This window comes from Osmerus eperlanus, chromosome 16 (genome assembly GCF_963692335.1).
Source record: "Osmerus eperlanus chromosome 16, fOsmEpe2.1, whole genome shotgun sequence".
Lineage (NCBI taxonomy): Eukaryota > Metazoa > Chordata > Actinopteri > Osmeriformes > Osmeridae > Osmerus > Osmerus eperlanus.
This window is the reverse complement of record NC_085033.1, coordinates 939,815-963,863: the sequence shown is the minus strand read 5'-3', so window position 1 is coordinate 963,863 and position 24,049 is coordinate 939,815. Positions and strand designations below refer to the sequence as shown.

The 24,049-nt window shown below is 42.7% G+C and overlaps 1 protein-coding gene across 1 annotated transcript in view; it reads right to left on the bottom strand.

The window, feature by feature from the left end:
• Positions 1 to 22,610, bottom strand: part of arhgap21b (Rho GTPase activating protein 21b) — a 47,661-nt gene extending 25,051 nt beyond the window's left edge. Inside the window, exons 1-7 of the mRNA XM_062480482.1 lie at positions 22,402 to 22,610; positions 20,979 to 21,216; positions 13,588 to 13,773; positions 13,404 to 13,425; positions 2,560 to 2,652; positions 1,873 to 1,951; positions 1,711 to 1,765 (exon numbers count right to left, since the gene is read on the bottom strand). Coding sequence (XP_062336466.1) covers positions 1,711 to 1,765; positions 1,873 to 1,951; positions 2,560 to 2,652; positions 13,404 to 13,425; positions 13,588 to 13,773; positions 20,979 to 21,047 — 504 coding nt within the window. The 5' untranslated portion in view covers positions 21,048 to 21,216; positions 22,402 to 22,610. The remainder of the gene's footprint in view (positions 1 to 1,710; positions 1,766 to 1,872; positions 1,952 to 2,559; positions 2,653 to 13,403; positions 13,426 to 13,587; positions 13,774 to 20,978; positions 21,217 to 22,401) is intronic.
• Positions 22,611 to 24,049: the final 1,439 nt, after the last annotated feature.

The window sequence follows — 24,049 nt, the reverse complement described above, 5'->3', positions numbered from 1 at the left end:
GACGGGGGGTGAGGGAAAAGAGAAATGAGGAGAGGAGGGGGAGGTTGAGGCAGAGCCAATAAAAAGGGAAAGGGAGGGGGGGGGGAGGAGAAAAGGGGCAGGGCAAAAGCTTAGGGTGACATTCGGCTGAGCAGGCTGTGGCCCTCAGGAATCAAGGCATGTAGTCTTTTTTTTGGCTCGGGAGTGAAGGCAGACTACAGACCATTTAACAAACCGACTGCCTAGAAGCGAATGGTGAAAGGGAAACTCTGGGCTCTGGCTTAGGCCCAGATCATGTAGGTGGGCAGCGGTCAACAGGACGAGATGCAGAGACAGAAACCAAAACAGGCCTATTGATTACTCATCAGAAAGTGTTGTCATGAATCATTCATGAAAACCTCCCGCAAATAACACAGAGGGCTAAATAAGTCGATTAGGTGATCGTTATGGGGATGGGTCCACAGGGGAAGATTCCTGGGCATTTATTAAATAGCCCTGGTAATATCAGCTGTTATAATTAACGGTTGTTGGAACATGAAAAGCTCTTTGGAGAAAGAGAGGATGCTCAGTGTAAGGATTAGAGAAGAGCAAGCTAAACAAGTTTCCCCCCTTGAACTTGCAGAACGCTTAGCCAGCCAACCTGCCAGCCAGTCTGGGATGCTAGCATCAAAAATGTGGCTGATGACCCGAGAAATACCAAGGCCATAAGGAGACTTAGTTGTACAATTTCCCAGGAATGTCTGTCAAAACCTCCCATTTCAGATTACCAGAACGCTACACAAGCTCACCGTTCCGTTCAAACAGGACTATTTATATCTGACACAGATTGTCAGCACTGACGGGCCTGTGGCCAGGGTGACCCTCTGTCCCCGCTGTAAGTTAGGACCCAACAACCTAGGGGGTTGGGCTCCCTATGAAAACAGTCAGAGGGACAATAAGGGTGTGCATGCACACACACACATAAAGGCGGGCACAACAAACATGGGGACAGTTTGTGACCCAGCACAGTTGACCTCAGCTGGAGCCTAAAAACGAGTGTTTCAATATCCCAGGACAGGGCCGACAGGAATAACGCCATGTCGGAACTCAGAGGGTGAGGCAATGCGTGTGTGTGTGTGTTGTTGTTGCAGTGAACTGTGAATGGCCTAATTGCTGTGTTGGTCATGTCAGGTGACCTGATGATGTCTGCTATCCTGTCTGGCCAGCAGATATGTGACGTCATATGACGTCATGTGACGGGGGAGAGAATAATATCAAAGTACCTATAGCAGTAAATGGAAACAGTCTGCAATGCCAATGAAATGAACAGAAAAATAGCCTATATATTAGATTTTTTTTAAATAAAATCCTATGTATGATTGGTTTGTGAGTTTATATGAGGGAGTTGGATGAGTGTGTTTTCTGTGCTGGGTCTCAGCATGCAGGGAGAAAGGACACCGGGGAGAAAAAGAGAAGGGAGATGACAGGCTGCCTTGGCCTGATTAGAAGCCCCAAATAGAGACCTCTGGAGGGGATGGAGCTCCACCAGAGACCAGCCTGCAAGCTCTGCTCTTGGAGCACCATTGCAGCGCGTGCAGACGCACGCAAACAAACTGGAGCGGCACTCTGACAGTGAATCACACACATCTCTGGCAGATTACAGAGTGGAATGAGAGTCCCTCCTGTACACAAATACGAAAATAGATGCTGACAGACCTCAAGCTGGAGGAAGTGGGCTTAGCCTGAACTTACCAGCTGAAGAATGTCCTCGTCTTTGGGCATCACACAGAGTTCAAGGAAGATGTCACTGCAAAAGAACGCGCACGGGTCAATAAACTGGTCCTGGGCCAAAACTACAGCCACCTGATCCTTGGTGAAAAAAAGGAAGTGCTTGTTGTTGATATGACCTCTCACCTGTTCTGGATCAAGCTGATGACCTGGGAGTAGGTTTTACCGATGATGCTGGCTCCGTTCACCTTGACGATCCGGTCCCCTGTGGGACAGCAGAACAGAGGACATAGTTTGAGAGAGGACCACTGGAGTCACGCTGTGCTGATGCCAGGTCTGTGAGTGAGTGAGTGAGTGAGTGAGTGAGTGAGTGAGTGAGTGAGAGAGAGAGAGAGAGAGAGAGAGAGAGAGAGAGAGAGAGAGAGAGAGAGAGAGAGAGAGAGAGAGAGAGAGAGAGAGAGAGAGAGAGAGAGAAGTGTGTGTGTGCATGTGTCTTTGAAGACACATGAGCCAAAGGTCTATAGAAGAAGAGTGAGCGGGTGAGAGAGAGAGAGGTAGGGGCAGGCAGGCTTGTATCAGTCATCTGATGTGTGTTCACAGTCAGAGAGAGCCTGGGGTCACCCTGCCTGCAACTACTCACCAGAGTGGATAACTAGCCATGATTTTACCTCCTTTCACAAGCTAGCAACTTGGTGTTGCAGGGACAAAAATGGAAGTTAGCCATGGCCATGGCTACAGCTGTAAAGACAGACTACTATGGTGTTGGATGCTAAAGATATCAAAGATGAGACCCTAACAATGTGTGTGTGGTCTAGATGGTTGGGCTCATGTTCCTGTGTTGTGGCTGGGGGCTGGTATGGTGAGGTTGTTTACCTGTGCAGAGGCCTGCTTCATGAGAAGGGCCTCCTTCCTTCACTTGCTTCACAAAGATCGTGTCCATTGGCTCCAGCCTGTTGCGCTGTCGCCCTGACAACAAAAAGAAGACATTAGGGACGCTAATTATGGAAACAAAATTTGAACGATAACCGACGCTCGTTAACGACCATTAACCCTCTCAAGTCTCACACATTTGCCGTGAGACTCACGCATTTCAACCAGTTCAAATGCTCTCCTGCAACACCTTGCATTCCTCACGCTGAGAAGTAAGGGATAATTTGCCCCGCTATATACAATTAATGGACGAGGCTCAGGCATAAGGAAATACGTTTTCTGCCGAGTTGAGAGCTGTCTCTACCAGCCAATAAGAAACAACAGCACCCCTTCCCTTGCAGTGTTTCCGCTATGTTGATTTTTCCGTGGCGGCCCGCCACGGCTACATTTCTGCCGCCACGGTATCAGAAATAGGACTGTACAAAATTTTAGGCCGTTTATCAGCAGTGATGGTTAGAAAGCGTATCGGAGGATTGCACGGACACGCGCTTCACAGCGCAGTTGAGATTGCGTGTGTGCGTCCTTGAGAACTGTAGAGCTAAGTCGTATAACTTATGTTGTCAGTTAATTTAAGGCTGTTATTGTATTATAGTTCTTGCTAATTTAAATTAAGTTAACTGGTGATTTTCGTTGTTTGTAGGCTATTCTTCCCCTGCTAGCAAAATTGCACATGTCGATTCGATAGCGATTGCTGCCCTTGCTCACGTTTGTATTTTAGGTGCATTATTATGCTGAAGTAGTTTTAATTAATAAATAGTGGGTATATTGTTATTATTAGCTACAGAATGCTTAGCCTATCAAGTTCAAATGAAGCAGACAGTGTACATGCTTCCGAGTGGCCCCTTAATCGATAGGCTAGGCTACTGACCATTTACAATAACGTCAATTATTAATTAGCAGCATTTATGCCATTTAGAACATACTTTATGACTGTAAGATGTCATTAAGTAGCCTAACTTTATTTCTTTAGGGGAAATAGGACAAAAATACAGTTAGGTCCATAAATATTTGGACATTGACACAATTTTCATCATTTTGGCTCTGTATACCACCACAATGGATTTGAAATGAAACAATCAAGATGTGCTTTAAGTGCAGACTTTCAGCTTTAATTTCAGGGTATTTACATCCAAATCAGGTGAACGGTGTAGGAATTACAACACATTTGATATGTGCCCCCCCCCCCCTTTTTAAGGGACCAAAAGTAATTGGACAATTGGCTGCTCAGCTGTTCCATGGCCAGGTGTATGTTATTCCCTCATGGGAGTTCGTTATTTCATTGACAAGGAGCAGATAAAAGGTCTAGAGTTCATTTCAAGTATGGTATTTGTGTTTGGAATCTGTTGCTGTCAACTCTCAATATGAAGTCCAAAGAGCTGTCACCATCAGTGAAGCAAGCCATCGTTAGGCTGAAAAATCAAAACAAACCTATCAGAGAGATAGCAAAAACATTAGGTGTGGCCAAATCAACTGTTTGGTACATTCTTAAAAAGAAAGAACGCACTGGTGAGCTTAGCAACACCAAAAGACCCGGAAGACCACGGAAAACAACTGTGGTGGATGACAGAACAATTCTTTCCCTGGTGAAGAAAAACCCCTTCACAACAGTTGGCCAGATCAAGAACACTCTCCAGGAGGTAGGCGTATCTGTGTCAAAGTAAAAAATTAAGAGAAGACTTCACCAGAGTAAATACAGAGGGTTCACCACAAGATGTAAACCATTGGTGAGTCTCAAAAACAGGAAGACAAGATTAGAGTTAGCCAAAAAACATCTAAAAGACCCTGTACAGTTCTGGAACAACATCCTATGGACAGATGAGACCAAGATCAACTTGTACCAGAATGATGGGAAGAGAAGAGTATGGAGAAAGGAAGGAACTGCTCATGATCCAAATCATACCACCTCATCAGTGAAGCATGGTGGAGGTAGTGTTATGGCGTGGGCATGTATGGCTGCCAATGGAACTGGTTCCCTTGTATTTATCGATGATGTGACTTCTGACAAAAGCAGTAGGATGAATTCTGAAGTGTTTCTGGCAATATAATCTTCTCAGATTCAGCCAAATGCTTCAGAACTCATAGGACGGCGCTTCACAGTGCAGATGGACAATGACCCGAAGCATACTGCGAAAGCAACCAAAGAGTTTTTTAAGGCAAAGAAGTGGAATGTTCTGCAATGGCCAAGTCAATCACCTGACCTAAATCCAATTGAGCATGCATTTCACTTGCTAAAGACAAAACTGAAGGGAAAATGCCCCAAGAACAAGCAGGAACTGAAGACAGTTGCAGTAGAGGCCTGGCAGAGCATCACCAGGGACGAAACCCAGCGTCTGGTGATGTCTATGGGTTCCAGACTTCAGGCTGTCATTGACTGCAAAGGATTTGCAACCAAGTATTAAAAGTGACAATTAGATTTATGATTATGTTAGTTTGTCCAATTATTTTTGGTCCCTTAAAAAGGGGGGGGGCACATATAAAATGTGTTGTAATTCCTACACCGTTCACCTGATTTGGATGTAAATACCCTGAAATTAAAGCTGAAAGTCTGCACTTAAAGCACATTTCAAATCCATTGTGGTGGTATACAGAGCCAAAATGATGAAAATTGTGTCAATGTCCAAATATTTATGGACCTAACTGTATGTGCAATATTACATTAGCTATTAGACTATGACATTAACCTGCTCTGAAATATAGGCTTAGGGTTAGCACTTTGTTTCGGCCGGGGGGGGGGGGGTCGGACAGACCTGCCCCCACTGCAAAAAAAAAAAAATCCTACAGGAAACACTGCCTTGTCACTAGGGAAGGTGAAAATGTGCTAAATCTAGTGACATTGTTGCTAAATTGGCAACACTGTTTAACCGGTAGTATTAACCGGTAAACATTTATCAACAACGGTTACACGGTTAATTTATGAGCATCCCTAGAAGGCATCAGCAACCTCATTAGCCATTTGTACGTGCCAAGTGTGTGACACGTTCACAAGCAAGATTCATTTAATGTGGAAACGAGACTAAAAACAGCCATGACATCTGTAAGAATGGCAAGTTTGGGTTTGCTACAGTGGCCACGGGAGGGCCACCTTCCACAACAAGAAAGGAGGTGGGATTGCTTGGGTAACTCCTGTTTAAAAAACAACTCACACACATGTACAAAAACCCAGAGGAAAACTGCTTTACAGCAATAAACCAGACAAACCCCTAAAAAGTGTGTGTGGGGGAGTGGGGTGGTAAAGAGTGAAGGAATGTATGAAAGAGAGGACACAAAAGCTGAATCTGAGTCATGGCAGGCAAATGGTCTGGTAAAGATTTTTTAATATAAAACAAAAATCTCGACTTTTGTTGTTGTTGTCCCAATGCCTGCCTCAGTGTTGTGGCCCTGAATGGTAATGAGAATTAATTTGGGATGGCAGGCTGTTAATAGGTGGGAAAGACGGAGCTGTGGGGAAATGATCACAACTAAGCTGTGGCAAAAAAACCTGTTTGTTCATTCTGTTCCTGTCTCCTAGCAGCAGCAGAGGAGAAGAGAGGAGAGAGACTGAGAGGAAGGGAGGGAGAGAGAGTGAGCTCAGCTGCACAACTCCCACTCTTTTCTGATAAACAGAAAATCGGCTTCAGGCGCCAGGAAACCTTGGAGCTCAGTCCAAGTGTGTACCGTTCTGTGTGCGCGTGTGTGTTGAGAGTCCACTACAGAAAGCATGGGTATTAACAGTGTAGCTAATGAGGAGCGCCATGGACAGAACAGGTGGCTGGCCCCTACTGTTGATCATTCTCCTTAAACCCCGGAGCCTCGGTGATAGCAGAGGTCAGCCTTTGTGGACGTAAAGCACAGCAAACAGTCCCACCTCTCACAGCTTCTCAAGCACATTCACAAACCCAGCCTCCTCATCAGTGATACAATATACCTTATATAACGCCTCAGAAACCTTGCAACAGGCTCTATCTAGTGGTGAGTCGTGGAACTGCATCATTCCTCTTCAGGGATGCAGCCTCCAAATGACAGCATCCTCTGCACTGTCATCATGTTCCTGGTGAGACTATGTCCTATTTAATCAGTCAACACTATTGAAGGCACTATTTATATTTTATTGTCCAATGCAGGGATGTTCTAAGCTTCATTAAGGCTGGAATGATGGCCATTGACTAAACCAGTGCTTACCCTGACTGTCATTATGAAAAGGAGGGATTTGACAGTTAGTTGGAAGCCTGATATCTAAATAGGGTCTTTCAACATTGCTGGGGACAGTGACACAGTTGACATCCTAGGGTTACCTTCCACCTCCACGACTGCACAACAAAGGAACCCCCTTCCCATTGATGGTGTGCATGGATTCCCCCTGTATCAGCAAACTCTTCCTCCACAGTTACACACAAAACTGTGGCCCCCCTTGTAACAAAGCTAGGATATCCTCCTCCAGCAAACACAAAACGCACAAACCGAGGAATGTATGTTTACAGCCTGAAATCGCAAGTATTGTGACACATGCATTCTGGCTGGTGGTGTATTTTCGGGTGTCACATGGATTTATGAGGCTGTAACCTGAAAACATCAAACGCCCGCTAGCGCATGATTTGGGGGGGGGGGGGGCGGGGGGACCCGGCCAATAACACACTGACTCACTCACCACACCCTCCTAAAACAGCAGCTCTCGTTACGACTGAGGACATCTGGCCATAACCAAAAGTTCTCTACAGATTCTCATACAGTAACACGCTTCCAGTCCATTTATGTTTCTGTGCTGCTATGTGGCAGTTGAGCTACTTCCAGGGTTTTTCCTGGGTCAAAATGGGTCTTCGGTGGTACCAAAAAAAAAAAAAAAAAAAAAGGGTTACCGTGTCACCTTATTAGCAGACATCTATGTATTTTTTTTTTTTTTTTTACCATTTCATAAATAATGGAGGCTATGCTGGAGGAAATCATTTTGCTTCCATTAAAATAGATAGGCAATAGTCCAAGCCCCATGGTGCTATCATGTATGGTTCAAAGATAATCAAGGTTTACCTCTTTACATATGCATGAAATATACAATTACTGAAATGTATATCAATAGAATCTAGAACTAACCAGTGGTCAGAAATGGAACACACATTATGAAATTCAAGTTTATCTAACTGTTTATCTAACTATCGAACCCCCAACTGATGAAGTCAGGATTCCGCAGGTTCATAATTGGGTGCTTGCTTAGAAGCAAGCTATTGTTCGCGCATATCACAGTTGCGTCTTGATCAGACAAGAAGACATACTCGATCTTTCTATCAACTCGATTACTATTGATCAAAACAGAACGAGGGTTCGGCTCGTATTAATATTAAACATATTCGCGGACATGCACTGCACGAGAACTTTATATATATTTTCTATTCAATGTATTTATTCCCAGGTGTTTTGCAATTTCCTTCGTGCCTACACTATATATTATCATTCCAGGTTAATAATAGCCTACCAATGGAGGCTGATTTGGAAATCGTTAATCAAACTTTTGTCAGCATTTTGAGTGGAAATTTCATTTGCATTTGTACAGGTGTATTCGTGCACGTCGGGCTGGCCCTCGCAGCGGAACAACAGTTTACTGGCCGCTCTGTCCATTCGCGCACCTCACAGTTGCGTATTGATCAGACAAGACACGCTTATCAACTTGATTACAATTGATCAAAACAGAACGAGGGTTCGGCTGTAACCTAATTGAAACATACTATTGATACATATTCGCTGACCTGCATTGCACGCGTGATGAACACAGCTTCTTTTTTTTATCGCTGACTTTTTTTGCCTAACAGTGCGTTAACACCGCAGCGTTTTCTAACGCTCTGCACCGCTTGCCTTCCCACAGTACCCCACGCTCGGGGGCGTGTTGGACAAGTTAATCCAGAGTTGTAGTTCTCTAAGGTCACTGTTGTAGTCATGGCCAAGCGTGCAGACTTGGGTTCATGTACTCACAATATCGATCAAAATACCACTTTTACACAACATTTGTGTCAAAATACCGAATTTTTACTAGTGCAAGATTACAGTAGAATACATGTTACGCCACCGGTCACTCAACCAGTCGTTTGTAGGCTGGGCTAGCGAGCTAGCAGTGGCACAGAACAGTCACGTCATGTGACGAGACTGAATTTAAAAGTATAAAAACACACTAGGGACACTGACAACATCGGCAACCCTGCAACATTAGTTTAATGTAATCTATAAATTCAGGCTCGTCACATTAGTAACTTTGTTCTGAACAGAACTGGGTATGCAGACACATACGAAAAGTTTCTCCTCAATCTTTATATTGTAAAACCTAGAAATGTTTTTTATGACCAACGGTTGCTACGTTACAAGAAAAAATAAACCAATCCGATTGGCCAACGCTAGCGTTTAACACTCTTCATTTACATAAAGTTGAGAAAATCCAACTTGCAACGCTCCGCTCGCCTTCCCACAATGCCCGACTCGAGCGTCAACGCCCAGTTTCATTGAAAATGAATTGGAAGCCGACGTCCCGCTCCGCTGCAGTGTGAACGCACCGTTAGGCGCTCGGGATTTGTCATAGGCACTCGAGAAAACGGCTTTGGCGCGCGCCTAAATTTTCTCTATGCAGGAAAAACCCTGAATTAAGTCTGGGCAGGGTTCATCCAAGTTTCTCTAGTAGTATAATTGGACCAATACACTGTTATTGGTCCAGAGACGTTCTCAAAAGTTAACAAATCCGTTTGATCTCAAGGGGTCTACTGTAGAAATGATTATGGGTGCAACTTCCGCTGAGATAGCGGAAGTTGCGGTTTGCTATACGTTAGTCCCAGCCAGCCGTCAACAGTGATTCTTTCTAAAGTAATTTCAACTATAATTTAACTAAAACTGTTTTGTGTTTAAACATATGTTGTTATTTATATTGTTATTATTATTGTTATAAAATTTAATTGCAGAGCTCTGGTACCAGTTGTATTTCACCTGACGATGATACTAAAACCCAGGACCGGTGATGTGGACTTTAAGGCTCTGACTAGGCTCTATGTCTGCTTTAAGGTAGACAAGGTTGTGTCCCACCTCCTTTATTAAAACATGATCGACTTTATTGCTGTGGAGGTACTGATAAGACTTTTCAGGTTATTCATTGCTTCACCGTCCGTAGCAACAGAGTTAATAAAGTAGCTAAATATGCTAGTCTACGTTATCTGAGGCCACTTTTTCAAGTCGTCCTCCCATCCCTCGATAGTAGAAGGCAGAGGTATGATCACATTGTCCTGTTTGAGGTGTACAGGCTGTGTTCCCACATGTTTTATTTCCCAAGCGCTGAAAGAGAATTAGTGTGACGGTTATGACCGTTACTATGGCAATCGCCGGCTACGGAAGTCGCGCCCATAATTCAGGAAATGGATCATGGGAGCTAGGAATAAGGTGGATACCTCCTGAAAATTCGCAGAGGTAAACAAACTTTTTTACGGTGCCTTGGAGATGGAGCGATTGACCTTAACAATGTGGCATCTGCTCGGCAACAAAGTATAACTGTAGCTCTAGCCTAAACAACCAAATATGGTTTTTGCACAACCCCTTTGCACAACCCCTTTGTCGCTTCGACAAAGCTTTAAAAAGAGTTGTTTTGAAGAGTTGCTTGATATGTTGCCTTGGAGATGTAGTGACGTCACCAGCGCAAGTGCAGCTGATTGCTCTGACAACATGGCGTCTGCTCCAGATTCGCCGTGTTTGATTTGGGATCTTCCCACGTATTGTTGTAGTATATAAGAAACCAAATGTTTACTCTTCGACAGGTCAGCAAACGCTTTGTCGCCTTGACCTACGGTCTCGGTTAACAAACGTTTTAACAAATCTCTGCTTACAAAGGCGTTTGCAGGCCTGTCGAAGAGTAAACATTTGCAGTTTGTCAGTCACTTCTGGGAAGCAGCCAACTGTCTGTGTGTCTGGGATTATGTCATGGTCAGGCTTCTTACCATCTCCCCCCTAACGGTGCGTTCACACTGCAGCGGAGCAGGCGGCGCGCGCGGGGCGGCGGCTTCCAATTAATTTTCAATGAAACCAGGCGTTGACGCTCGCGTAGGGCATTGTGGGAAGGCGAGCGTTGCAAGTTGGATTTTCTCAACTTTATGTAAATGAGGAGCGTGAAAACGCTAGTGTTGGCCAATCGGATTGGTTTCTTGTTTCTTGTAATGTAGCAACTGTTGGTCATGGTAAACATTTCTAGGTTTTACAATTTCAAGATGGAGAAGAAACTTATCGTATGTGTCTGCACACCCGGTTCTGTTCAGAACAAAGTTACGTAAAGTGACAAGCCTGAATTTTAAGGTTACATTAAACTAATAATGCATGGTGCAGGGTTGCCGGCGTTGTCAGTGTCCCTAGTGTGTTTTTATACTTTTAAATTCAGTCTACAGTGAGATTAATCTAGATTTTTAAAAATTAATCTATGCCCACCACTAATTTCTACACAAATGTTGTGTAAAAGTGGTATTTTGATCGATATTGTGAGTACATGAACCCAAGTCTGCACGCTTGTTCATGACAACAGCATTTTGCGACCAGTTTTTGAGACAGTTCAAACATTTTTTACAAGTACTCGCGCATGTGCGACCTACAAATTTGGAATTTATTGGGTGTGCACAACGTCAGCACACGTTAGCAACGACGCGTCGATACAAGGTTCTAGTAAGACAGCGATATCAGCGAGCCCTCAGCATTAGTAGCGTAGCTAAAAGTAGTCTAGGAAAGGTGAGGCAATTTTTCGCTAGGTTCCTACGAACATGTCTTCATCTGCCAGACAAGTGGGTTCCCCTTCGTTCTTTTGGTGAGCTGTCTCATGAGCCCTTCTTACCCGACGTCATGGAGCCGAGCAGCTAAATACTTATTTAGCACTTGCGTTGGTAGCTACTGTATCCCTGCCAGTGTTTGCGCTGTTGCTCAGCAAGTGGGGTGTAGGACAGGGGCTCAGCCCCCAATGAGAATGTGACATGAATACAGTGCCTTGCAAAAGTGCTAAAGCCCCTTGCTAATAAATCCCTAATTTCACTGGATAACAATTAATTAATTTATTATTATTATTTTTAGGGGTGCTGAGATGAAATTTAGGGGTGCTTGAGCACCCCTAAAAAGGGTATAAAATCGCCACTGGTAGGAGGACTGATTGATAAGTGCATCATACATTAAAGGCATTTAGCTAAGACTTGCATGTACAGTACGTAATGTCACATTAGATAATGTGTACAGTACGTAATGTCACATTAGATAATGTATTTAAACTCAAGCTTGTGTGGTGCCTCACTGTATATCAGCTGTAAAAATGTGTATAAAATCGCCACTGGTAGGAGGACTGATTGATAAGTGCATCATACATTAAAGGCATTTAGCTAAGACTTGCATGTACAGTACGTAATGTCACATTAGATAATGTATTTAAACTCAAGCTTGTGTGGTGCCTCACTGTATATCAGCTGTAAAAATGCCCTGCCTTAGAGAACTACAACTCTGTATTAACTTTTCTAACACGCCCCCGAGCGTGGTGTACTGTGGGAAGGCAAGCGGTGCAGAGCGTTAAAAAACACTGCAGTGTGAACGCACTGTAAGTACGTGTCCACTACAGCGTTTGTGCCCTACGCGAGCGTCAACGCCCCGTTTAATTGAAAATGAATTGGAAGCCGACGTCCCACGCCGCCCGCTCCGCTGGACACGCACCATAAGCAGTGTTTCTCCTACCATTATATTAGGGGGCCCCCCTGGAAGGTCAAGTATTTTTTTTTTTTATATATATATATATATAGCGCCAGATTACAAAATAAGTCATTTGAGGTTACCTTTCCTATAAAACAGGTCTATAGCTTGCTCTTTTATTAAAACAAATAAATGGCCTTATGTTAGTTATCTTATTTACACGACGGCATGTCATTTCTGTCTCTACATGGTCGGGCGACCATGTCTCTACATGGTGTGTGTGTATGTGTGTGTGTGTGTGTGTGTGTGTGTGTGTGTGTCCGTGTGTCCAAAGCTGTAAACCTAGGGGAAACACTGCTATGGGTCAGGATCCTGGGGTGTTTCCCCAAATATTGTCAATACTCTTTCCTTGGTGTCAGTTTTACATGTAGTTTCCTGATATTTAATAAATAAACATTTAAAAAGACATGTTGGTATAGCCAATCGTTTACTTGGCCACCTGCTGACAGTACAATGAATTTTGGAACGGACCTTAAGAAGCCCCTGTGAGAATAAACGTCTAGGAGAATTGGTTAGCTACAGCTGGACTAGTTCCAGTGTCGGCAGCCTCCCTAAGGTCAACAGAGGCCAGCCCAGACTAAACACAAAGTTTAAACATACAAACAACCACTGAGAGAGCAGCTCTGTTCTGCTGCACATCAGATTGGGCCCTGAAGCCTGGACAATTAACAACATTGCTTGGCTGCATGACAGCGTCAAACATGCAAAACATCTGTCAGTGTCAGATGACAACTGCATCACGTCACACGTAAAACAAAACAACCTAAAAAATACCTTTTACCGTTTTTACGTATAAATATACACAACCACAAAATACAGAGCTGACAACCTCCCGAAACAAAGAGTGGTTGAACTGAGCGGTGGGTGCAGGACAGTGACAGGTGGTCCTGGCCAAACCCCATCACGCCTCCACAGAGTTCACCCTAAAACAGTTGATGCTTTGTTCTGAGTACATGAGGAAGGCACACAGCGACCTAATAGATGCAGGAGGGGGAACATGATACTAAGGGGGAGGCATGGCACTGACTTTGCAGTAGTGAAAGACAAGCAGGGGAGGGAACAGTGAGAACAGTCATTCAACATACCTCTGCGGCCACGCTCTTCCTCCTAGAAAAAAAATAAAATAAGACAACATGAGGACGTGAGTTTCTGATGTCAGAATTTAAATATTTACAGATGGGATGCAGACACCAGGTGACCCATCAGCAACTGGTAAACAGCTCATAAAAGGAAGGCCCCATGTATCCCAGAAAGTTTGCTTGGTCTTACCAGGTAGGGCTGGTGTACGGCCGACTCTGGGGGGTACACAATAAAGTGTCGGAGCGTGAAGCCGAAGCCCTGAGCGGTGCGGCGCAGGAGCAGGGTCTTAGGCCCCGGCCAGGAGAAACACTCCTCATCCTCTGGTAACACGCCGGGGACGTGCTCCCCCCCATTACTCCACTCTGGAGGGTCATTCTACCCAACAAGGACAGGGAGGGACAGAGGGAGGAAAATAATTGATCAGTATTCAGTGTTACATCATCTTCAGTTGCTCAAATCACTTCTGACGTATTCCTGCCTAACTGAACGGTAGAAGATCTGTCCTTGTAGTCTAAACCAAGTCTGCCAATCATAATGTCACAATGTTGTTGGGCTATTTAAATATCACAATGCAGATTCACTGGTGGGCAGCCAGACCCCCTGACAGCAATCAGTACAGTACAGAAGGAACAGCCAGTGGGTGAGAACTGTCTCATCCGTATGTCCTGTTTCCACAGTCAAGTTGTCATAGCTCTGGTAACTTTTAGGTTACAGTGATGTCAGTTCTGACACCCACCCCTCTGTTAAAAGTCTATAAATAGACTCACACCTTGGTGGTGGCATAGAACTGACCCTTTCCCTGTATGAACTTTTATGGGGGGGGAATGAAAAGGAAAAAAAAAGACATCTCACTGTCCAACCCCAAACCTCACCCTCCACCCCTACTCTCTCACTCCCTCGCCCTCAGCTTCACCCACAAAAGAGAGGAATGTGCTGAGCCTGCAGTTAAGCCAACACTGCCTGGGGTAAGTGAAGCGAATGTGATTATGAGTAGATGAAAATGAATTTGCATTGCTACCTACCATCCTAACTGAGCTGGGCCCAATTTAGACAAATTAATTTAGACAAATTGGAAGAGACTACACCACTTATCTATACCAACCCTCCACAATCCACACTTTATATCCACACTCTGTGGAAATAGAGAATGTAGGTGACTAGTTGTTATTCCAATATCACAAGGACTTCTCCTTTAATGGTTAATTAGCCTTTAACACGCTGAAACATGTCCTTCTGTCAGCTCACTGTAGACCTTTTACAGTTAGTTATGCTAAAGGAGTGCCAGGGAAAAATCCTTTTGGTGGTTTAAAATAAATAACTTACGGTAGGTTTCAGTACTTTCAATGTGGTAGCCTATTTCCAAGGATTTCCCTTGGTAATGAGAGGTAGAGAGGGGGAGAAAGAAATGCAGACTGGGAAACTGTTCTCCAGGTGTAGCTAACAGTGCAGGATGTTGGTGGGAACTAGCTGAACAGGTTTGTGTCTGTCTGACCTGCTGAAGCTGCATCAGAACACCAGCACCTTCCTCTTGTACCGTCTGTGTGTGCGCGCGCGTATACATTTTTTTCCAATCCTAAACCTCCACTTGGTCTGACGCCAAACAGTAATAATAAAAAAAAACTGTTTCACAGTTTGTGTCTGAATACCAAGTCCCAACAACAAATGTTTGGATGCCAGGGGAGTATGACATTCTTATGGGGGTATGTGCGCCCGCCCTGGGGCTGACCTTTTATCTTCAGATGGTGTTTGGAAGAAAAGGTTGGCTGCTGCGGCCCATGTGTGCTTGGCAGGGTTCCCACTGCGACATGCAAGGTTCATTTCTGTGGTGACAGACCCGGCCAATACATTCCAGGTCTCACCACCTTCCTCTCCACCCTCTCTGCCCTCACATCTTCCCCTCTCGCCCTCGCCCTCTCTCTCTCTCCCTCCCCCCGTTTCTCTTTCAGTCTCTCTTTCTCAGAGTCAGTCTTAGCCGAGACAATGTGTCAGGCACATGTTAATAAGCAGATGCAGGACGGTCAACAACAGAGTAGAGGAAATACCTTTCCAGAGAAACGCTTCCAGAGAAACACATGCACACAAATGCACGCCACCAAACATCCCTGGAAAAAGTCAACCATACAAGTGCACAAATACACATGCAGTTCTCAGTTCCTCTCTGAATCACCAGAAGGCCTCAGCCCTGTGGTGTTTGCGCTGGGTGGAGTACACCCATGGGATAGTAAGCTGCTGAGGCCAATATCCCACTGACTAGGAATGGTGACTATTACAGGTCAGCTCCAAACAGCCTGGTCGGGATTAGGATTCCATGCAGTCTGGCTTTACTTAGGCTAATGTGATGGTCAGGGAGAAAGAAAAATGATGTTGAGTTACACAACTGTGCATACATCAGCCAGGTTATGTGATATGGATGTTTTTTTCCTGTCATTATTCAAAAGACAAATGAAGTTTTAATCAACAAAATTATGGGATCGCACTGAAATATCTTCAGTCTGACTTTGAAGTTCCATCATGTTCTCTGTCATGGAACCAGTTTCCCCTAGGTTTACAGCTTGCGGGGGGCGGGGGGCGGCGGCGACTATGTAGAGACAGAAATGACATGCCGTTGTGTAAATAAGATAAATAACATAAGGCCATTTAGTTTGTTTAACTGTTCAAGCTATAGACCTGTTTTATAGGAAAGGTAACCTTAAATGACGTATTTTGTGATCGGGTGCTACCGTTTTTTTTTAAACAGGGGGTGCCGTTGGGGGGGGGTCTCCCCCCTAATATAATGATAGGGGAAACACTGCCAGATACAGATACTACAGCCTTTTATACATCATTTTAATTACATTTTAAAACATGACAGTCTTGTACTAGATAGTACAATGGCAGTAAGATATCAACAGCACCGCTTTTGCTTTTTCAAATTGACAGGCATAATGCGTATTTGGTCATGGAAAAAATATTACAATTCACTAAAAGAAAAATTACTATTTTGCTACAATAAATGGGTAACCATGTTGAAAAGTAATTACAAACAATTTTCATAATATGAACATTTCATTTATCATTTGAATTCGGAAAGGGAACAAAAACGTCCATAGATATAGGCTAGGTCAAATAAGAAGCCATGAAACTCTTATGGAACATGCTTGAAGGTGGGAAAACCTTCTAATCAAAGCTTTCATTTGTGTTCGCATAGGTAATAAGGGTGCTCCGATCGATCGGTCGCCGATCATTATCGGCCGATAATCATTTTAAATACTCAGACCGGTACTCACTATAAAAGGCAGATCAAAAGAACTGATTCTTTTTTTTTTTTTTGCTGTGCACTTTATTGACCATGGTCCTTTATCTCCTACCTAAAATTTTAAAAATTGAAACTATATGACTACGGCCTTTCATGTTGCAGATTTTATAGTCTAAAGTTAAAATGTATAAAGACTTTATTCTGTTTTTGTAATGTATTATTCGGCAGGATAGTTACATTTATTTATTTATAAGCGGGTATCAATAACCCAGCATAGGCTGCTATGGTTTATGTTGCGTCTCTAAAAAGCGTTTCTAAGAAAGAGAGTGGAATATGTTAAACATGTTTCCTGCCACTAATAAACAGTTGTTGTTCATTCATGATATGTTATCATCTCTTCATTGTTATACTTAATATACATTGTTGTTAAGAATAGTTAAATAGATAATGCTACATGATGAATATAAGGCTTCAAAAAGACCCCTTAATCAGAATCAGAAAAGGGTTTAATCGCCATGAAAGTTTGCACAGACAAGGAATTTACTTTGTCAGGAAGGTGCATACATTCAACATATAGGGATCATAAATCTTGAATAGTGGTGTACAAGTCCAACTATACTAAGTACTAACGGTACAAGGTCTAACTAATACTAAGGGGCTGTAAGAATTTAGGAAAAAAAGATTGGTACTCTGTATCGGCCGATACTGCTTCTAGCGATCGGTTCCAAAAATCCTGATCGGCGCACCGCTAAGCTTAGGCTTGTTACCTAAGATAGAGACTCTATCAATCTTAGGTGATCACACACACATTTTAGGAAAAAGAGAAACACACGGGCTCAAGAAAAACAGAAACAATTCCTTGCTCCAGGTAACTTTTTTTTCACAAGTTGGTGATACAATGATGCATGGCCCCAATGTTTAGAGGCTCCCAGTACATCACACAATGACACATCAGTAAAGAACACATGACATTAGCTCCCTAAACACATCCAACATGTGTGATGCCCCCTCTTAAAACTGCAGAAAGGCAACAGCTCTCTGTGGGGTGCCACATTCTACACCACATCCAGTCTAAACCAAACACTTATCTGTGAAAGGCCTAAGATAATGACTAAGACTAGGCCAGGGCCTCTATGGGGTGATGTTGTCTCGTAAATGGTCCAGGGGGGTGGTGGTAGGAGTGTCATTATGTTCTGTGAGTAGTACCATTTGCGCCCAGCCACCTATGCATGACGTGCCTCTGTTACTTTAATTATGAAGACCTTTAATCTTAATAATGATTTTTTTTGGTGAGGGTGAAAGTAGGATGTGGAGAAAATGGGGGCAAAAACACCCAATCCATTCTTTTTTTTTTCTTGGCTGAGGAAAACCTTGGAACAGGTGCCGTTTATGATGGAGGAATTAATGAAGAGGCCAAACCCTTTTCTATATTTATCACAGAGAACCCACCCCTCACACAGACACAACCACAAGCCGACAGGAAGTCCGAGATGCCTTATATCAAATTGAACATCCATTCTCCCTTCCGATATCCATCAGCCTGTATGATGCCTGTGCATAAGGTCCAGTAAATGGAGGCTAAGTGAGTTATCTGCTGGGCCTGAATGATGGACAGAGCGGAGATCTGCCTGCCTGATGGGGGCTGTTTTACCATCCTACTGAAAGGACTGTCTATATTCCATTGGTTTGCGTTCCTACATAATGCCACACTAGGCTTTGCTCTGCTTAAAGTGTAGCTAAACCCCAATTTCAATTTCAAAAATTCTTTCTGGGGAAAAAGGCTTCTCTCATTAATTTATGGAAAAGATTACATGTTTTAAGTGACACTTTCACACACCCACATACATATGTTAGTAAAGCTAGCTAGTTGGTTCAAAATTGATCCAATGTGTTTTGTCAAATCCTAATACCACCTCTCTCCAGTTGCTAAAGCCTTAATGCAGGACTAGGGGCGTGCACGTTTTGGCAGCAAAATCTACGTTGGCAATTTTCAAATCAAGCTATGATGCAAATAAGTGTTATATTATAAAAGTTAAAGTCTTGAAGTAGTCACTCAATATAATAACCATAATTTTGGGGATCACTGAACACCCATAATTTGTCAGCAAAGTAGGTTTGTTAAGGCATAGTTTCCAGTCGGATTTAAGGGGCATGATGGGGGTTGAGTTTATTGGTTTCGTTGGCAACTGTCCCTATAAATATCACATTTGAAGACTTAGGGTAAACCTGCCAAAATGAGGCGATGCACCTTAGATTTGTCCCATTATAAACTTTCTCACAATGGTTTCTCTGGTTCAGAACAGCCCACAAACTCAAGGCTGGTATCAATGTGTTTGTATGGGACCCTTGATAAGCCCCATGGCCGTTTTTAAGAGCTCTCAGTGTTTCCCCTAGGTTTACAGCTTCTGGGGGGGTGGGGGGGACCATGTAGAGACAGAAATGACATGCCGTCGTGTAAATAAGATAAATAACATAAGGCCATTTAGTTTGTTTAATAAAAGAGCAAGCTATAGACCTGTTTTATCAGGGGGGGAGGGGGGGGCGCCCCCCTAATATAATGGTAGGGAAAACTGGCTCTGTCAAATTATAGTGCCACCGAGGGGTGGAAACTAGGGTAGCTCTTTTTTATTTATAAAAAAAAAGCAAATTACATTATCGGTTATCTTATCTGTATCAGCCATGCGAAGCAGGTAATGATTGGTATCGGATGGAAAAAAAATCCATATTATGTCTTCCCCTCACTTCCCTTCTACATCTCCTGTATATATCCAATAAAGCTGACAACGGCCAAAATTACATAAAAAAATACTCAAATGTAAACAGTTGTTAGTAACAGTACATTTCTGTGTTTGTGTGCTAAACAATGGCTGACTGGATTATTGAACCCAGAGTTGGGGATTGCTTGGTTGGGCTGTTAAATGACAGTGTGGTGTTAAATAAAAACGAGATGGAAGGAAGAATATCCGGACTGGTGAAATGCAACTGGCTTGAGACCAGCTCCTTCTCATGTGTATCTAATCTAATCAATGGGATCCAGCCAGAGACTGTAGGCTTCAAGCTGACATTATGACTCCGCCATGGAACCCCCTTCACAACACTGGCTACACTGTCTAAATGGACTGTCTTCTCAGTTCCACTCGGCTGTTGAGAAGGCCATGGTGCCAATGCTCTCCCCTCAAAAAAGACCTGGCTACATAACATAACCAGGTCAGATGGTGTCAGACAATGTCATCATTTGTCAACTTTCTCTATAAATCAAAATCAAAAAGCTTGAAACTAAGTTTCCAGAAATTCTTTTGACAGATTAGAGTGTTTCTTTTTATTCAAACTACCCATCAAAATAATATATGTGGGTATCCTAGCCTGATTAGTATATTAGGCTATATCTAAACTCACAACAAGCTCTCTGGTAATGACAAAACCTGACACAGACAAAGCCCTCCTGTGTCTCTTCCACAGAAACAGGAACACAGAAATTAGGAGCCCCATCTAATATGCATGAGTAATATACACAGAAATTATCAGGTCTTAAATAGGTGCCCTTACAATCTACGGGAGTGCACGGCCAAGAAGTTTACACAAAGATCTTTATTCAGATTACTGAAAAAAGGCAAAAAGAGGTCTCAGACTGAAGATGCAACTTACTGATATCTCCAGTCGTGGTACACACTAAAACATCAACTACATTTTTTTCAATGTTGCCATTATGGACAGGTCTCTCGGACTCACTTTCTTTGTCTTCCTATCCCAGTTATGACTAACCTGGTCTAATTATATTTCTGCTACTTTCAATTACATTAGCCACACATTGAGAGTTTGCTCATCTACGTTAAATGCTTAACTACAATAGCTTTTCCTTTTGATTGTACACATTATATCTCCAAATTAACAGCAATATGTAGGCTGTCTAACAACTAACACTGCTGCTTGGTCTTTAGTAGCCACTTCTGACACCACATGTCTCCACGCAATATGAGTACAACTGTCAAGCATTTGAGGGTTGTCAGAGTAAAGCAGCACCAAGGGGATGTCAGAACGCCCAAATATTTGCAGCTGGTCTTAAGTTTCAGACTATCAGGAGAGCGGCTATCTCAAAAAACAAACAGAATAAGAAAAATACTGTAGCCTAGATCCCTCCAATGGAGGCAGAGAGATATAGCCTAAATAAGTTGAAAGACAAAGTATTGTAAAGCAAGCAACCCATGTTTACATTACTTACATTTTTATTACAAAATAGTATCTTGTTAGGAACACCCCTTTCCATTTCAAAATATCAACATGAACTTAAAAACAACCTGGAGAATAGGTTTGCCATTTCATGAACGTGAGGGGTGTTTAGACTTACCTCGCATAAAGGAGGTCCTGGCAGTTGTTCATCTTCATCACAGGGACCTTTCCAACGCGATGCCATCATTTAATTTCACATAAAGACGGACAATCCTTCCAAGCCCACATTGAACTGAGCAGTCCAACAGTAAATGAGAGTCCACGGTTTTGAGTTTGCCTTAACCTAATTCACAAAGCCATTGTCCTAAATCCACTTGTTTAGCTGGGTACGGACAGACAGATCGGCCGGTAGTCAGCTAGTGTATCATGAAAACAAGAGGGAAAATTCAATTAGAAAAGGATAATATGTTTCCCTACCAAGGGAAATTTTAAGATTTATGTCACAATTCAAAGTGTGTAGCTAACTTCATATGCGTCAGAAGATCTTAACACAATTTTTTTTTTTAAATAGTGCTTAGATGCGTAGGTTTATATTGACATAATTCCGTGGGAAGATCTGAACAAATATTTAATTTTAGAAAGGAAGTTATTTTTTTTTTAAGTTTGTTAAAACTATTACAATGAGCTGCTGGTTTATCTGATCGTTGATATGGCATCATTGTGGCAGCTTTGTTTTTGTAATCGTTTGTCATCAACTTTCGATGACTACCGTGCGGCCAATCGACAAGCAACTGCACTGCAACAAGTGGCTATTTACTGTAGACGAAGTAAAGACGAACGTTTCCAAATAATAATAAAAAAGACGCTCCCCCTCCCCTCTCAATTCGTCAGACATCATTGTTAATGAGTAGTTTTTCAGAAAAACTAAAAAGTTATTACATTTTCATACGCAAAAGGTTACTTTTGTATTCGAAGAAAACGGCTCGATTGCTTGTCGTTTTGAAGAAAATGAAAGACATTCACGTCATGTGGCAGAGGGACACACCGACAAGGCAAAGGCGGGGTTTCTCTTCCTAATCAACTCAGCGTTATTTAGAAGTTACATTAAGTACAAAACCCATTAAGCGTCAATGTGTGCATAACTTAAACAAGTACGCAAGCATTACTATGCATTGATATTTGGACAGCGACTTATTATCTGCCCGTTAGTCTTCCAAAACTACTCCAATTCGCTGCAGCCTTCCACACCGCGGGGCAGCGCAGGTAGTCCAAACTGCTACACATAATGGAACAACGTGCCACTCCTGTTGTTCTCATGCTTAACAATGATTACAAAAAAATCCTATTCGAAATTAACTATAATTCTGTTCAATGTACAAAACATACAACTAGCTAAATAAAACTTTTCAGGCAGATCGCGAGTTCGTTGGCGAAACACAAAAGTTCCAAAGACTACCAGATGGTTTTACAACACATTAGTTATGCGTTGTTTAGATGAAGTGATCACCTCGGGGAAAAAAGAAACCAGCTAATGTTAGCTAGCTACTTAGCTTGTCGTGCGGTGCAGTAAAGTTAGCCTGCTAGCTTGCTCTGAAACATACCTTTTCTCTTTTATTTGGGGTTCCAGTAAAGTAATTAACTGTCCATAAAAGTTTGTAAAACTCGATCTCTATCGCGGAAGCTCTGTGTCCTCGGATACACTACTGGCATACTTCCATGTCAGTTGTTCGTAAAGCATCCCAACCCAAATAAAGGGAGACGCACGCCTGTTGAAGGTAGCTAGTTGGAATTCGCTTCCAGCCTTCCCAAGTCTCAAAGACCACACTGTTTGCCAGGAAGCGCGGAGATAAGCCAATCACAATCTGACTTGCGTTTGCTGTTTGGGAATCGGACCAACCGAATTGGTTTTTACAAAGTTGGAAAAGACCGTTCCGCAGTGTTGGTATTCCAAGGGATTTTAAATAAATAATGGCACTCAAACCACTCATTTATTCTTTTACGCTTTCTCCAAATTACTAACAGCCCAACGCTTGTTGCTGAAGAACGTATGTATTGTCATTATTTGTAAGTAAGTTATTAACGTGTTTAATGTTTTTTGGTTGTTGTTGACAATCCGACACATACTTGACACACATACAGTCTCTTACACACAACAGCTACTGCTAGTGTAGATTACAGAAGTCACATGGTGTCCAGGTTCAGAGTGGGGTCGAAGAGTTTGTCGTGTGGAATGGGGGGGATTCACTGCATTATATAGAAAGAAAGAAGCACTTAAACTCACGAACTTTCTCCTGGGTCTCTGGCATACAACTTGAGAATTATTCATCTCAATAGAGACGACACTTTATTGTCAAGATTAAATAAATTAAGATTCTGGGTTTCTCTTTCTTCCTTCTATTACATAAACACACACAACCTCAGAAGGGAATCTAAAAAGTGTTCTGATTCTCAGGGCCTTGACAAATGTCTCTTTCATTCCCTCCCGACAGAAGGGGCCACCTGTTCTGAGGATTGGTGGCCTTTGTTGTGGAGGTCATCTTTAGTAAAGGGACTTTCACAAAGCTGTCCTGCCAGGCCAGTTCTACATCAAACCATTCTAAACTAACCATAGGCCATTCTTAAAATGGAGGTGAATGTATTCCCAACATTTTAAGGGCAATGCGGTTATAGTAGTAGTTCAGTGCATGTTGATCCAGAATAAATTGTGACCTGGTCTTTGTAATCAGAATCAAGGGGGCTGTAACACATTCATCAATGTTTGTAACTATGCAATAAGATGTGAATATAAAGTTGTTATTGAACAACTTTAATAGTTCAGTTTATGGGGATTTCTAATTCTGAACAAATTCTTACAGACCACTGTTTCTCTGTGGTCCTAGCTTAGATTACAACAGGATAAGGACTTAAGAGATATATATATATATTTATATTGTTCTGAAGCTGGTCCTTTGCTCAAACACTGGAGTCATATGTCAGGTGGACACGAAGTTCCCAACAGTTCACACAAGACCTCTTTTGTTCCATTGAATATCTTTAGCCTTTTAACCTAGTGTTTACCATCTCAAAGTCTATCATAGTTCAACTATTGACAGGTTGTTGCTTTGACCATATGAATGTCCATGGATAAAGTAATGAGTGCAGCATATCAGCAGACAGAATAGACCAAACAATTAAACAGGTTATGATACTATGAATGAATTGTACATTAGAGTACTTCTTAATGGAAAATATTGCTTTCAGAACATAGGG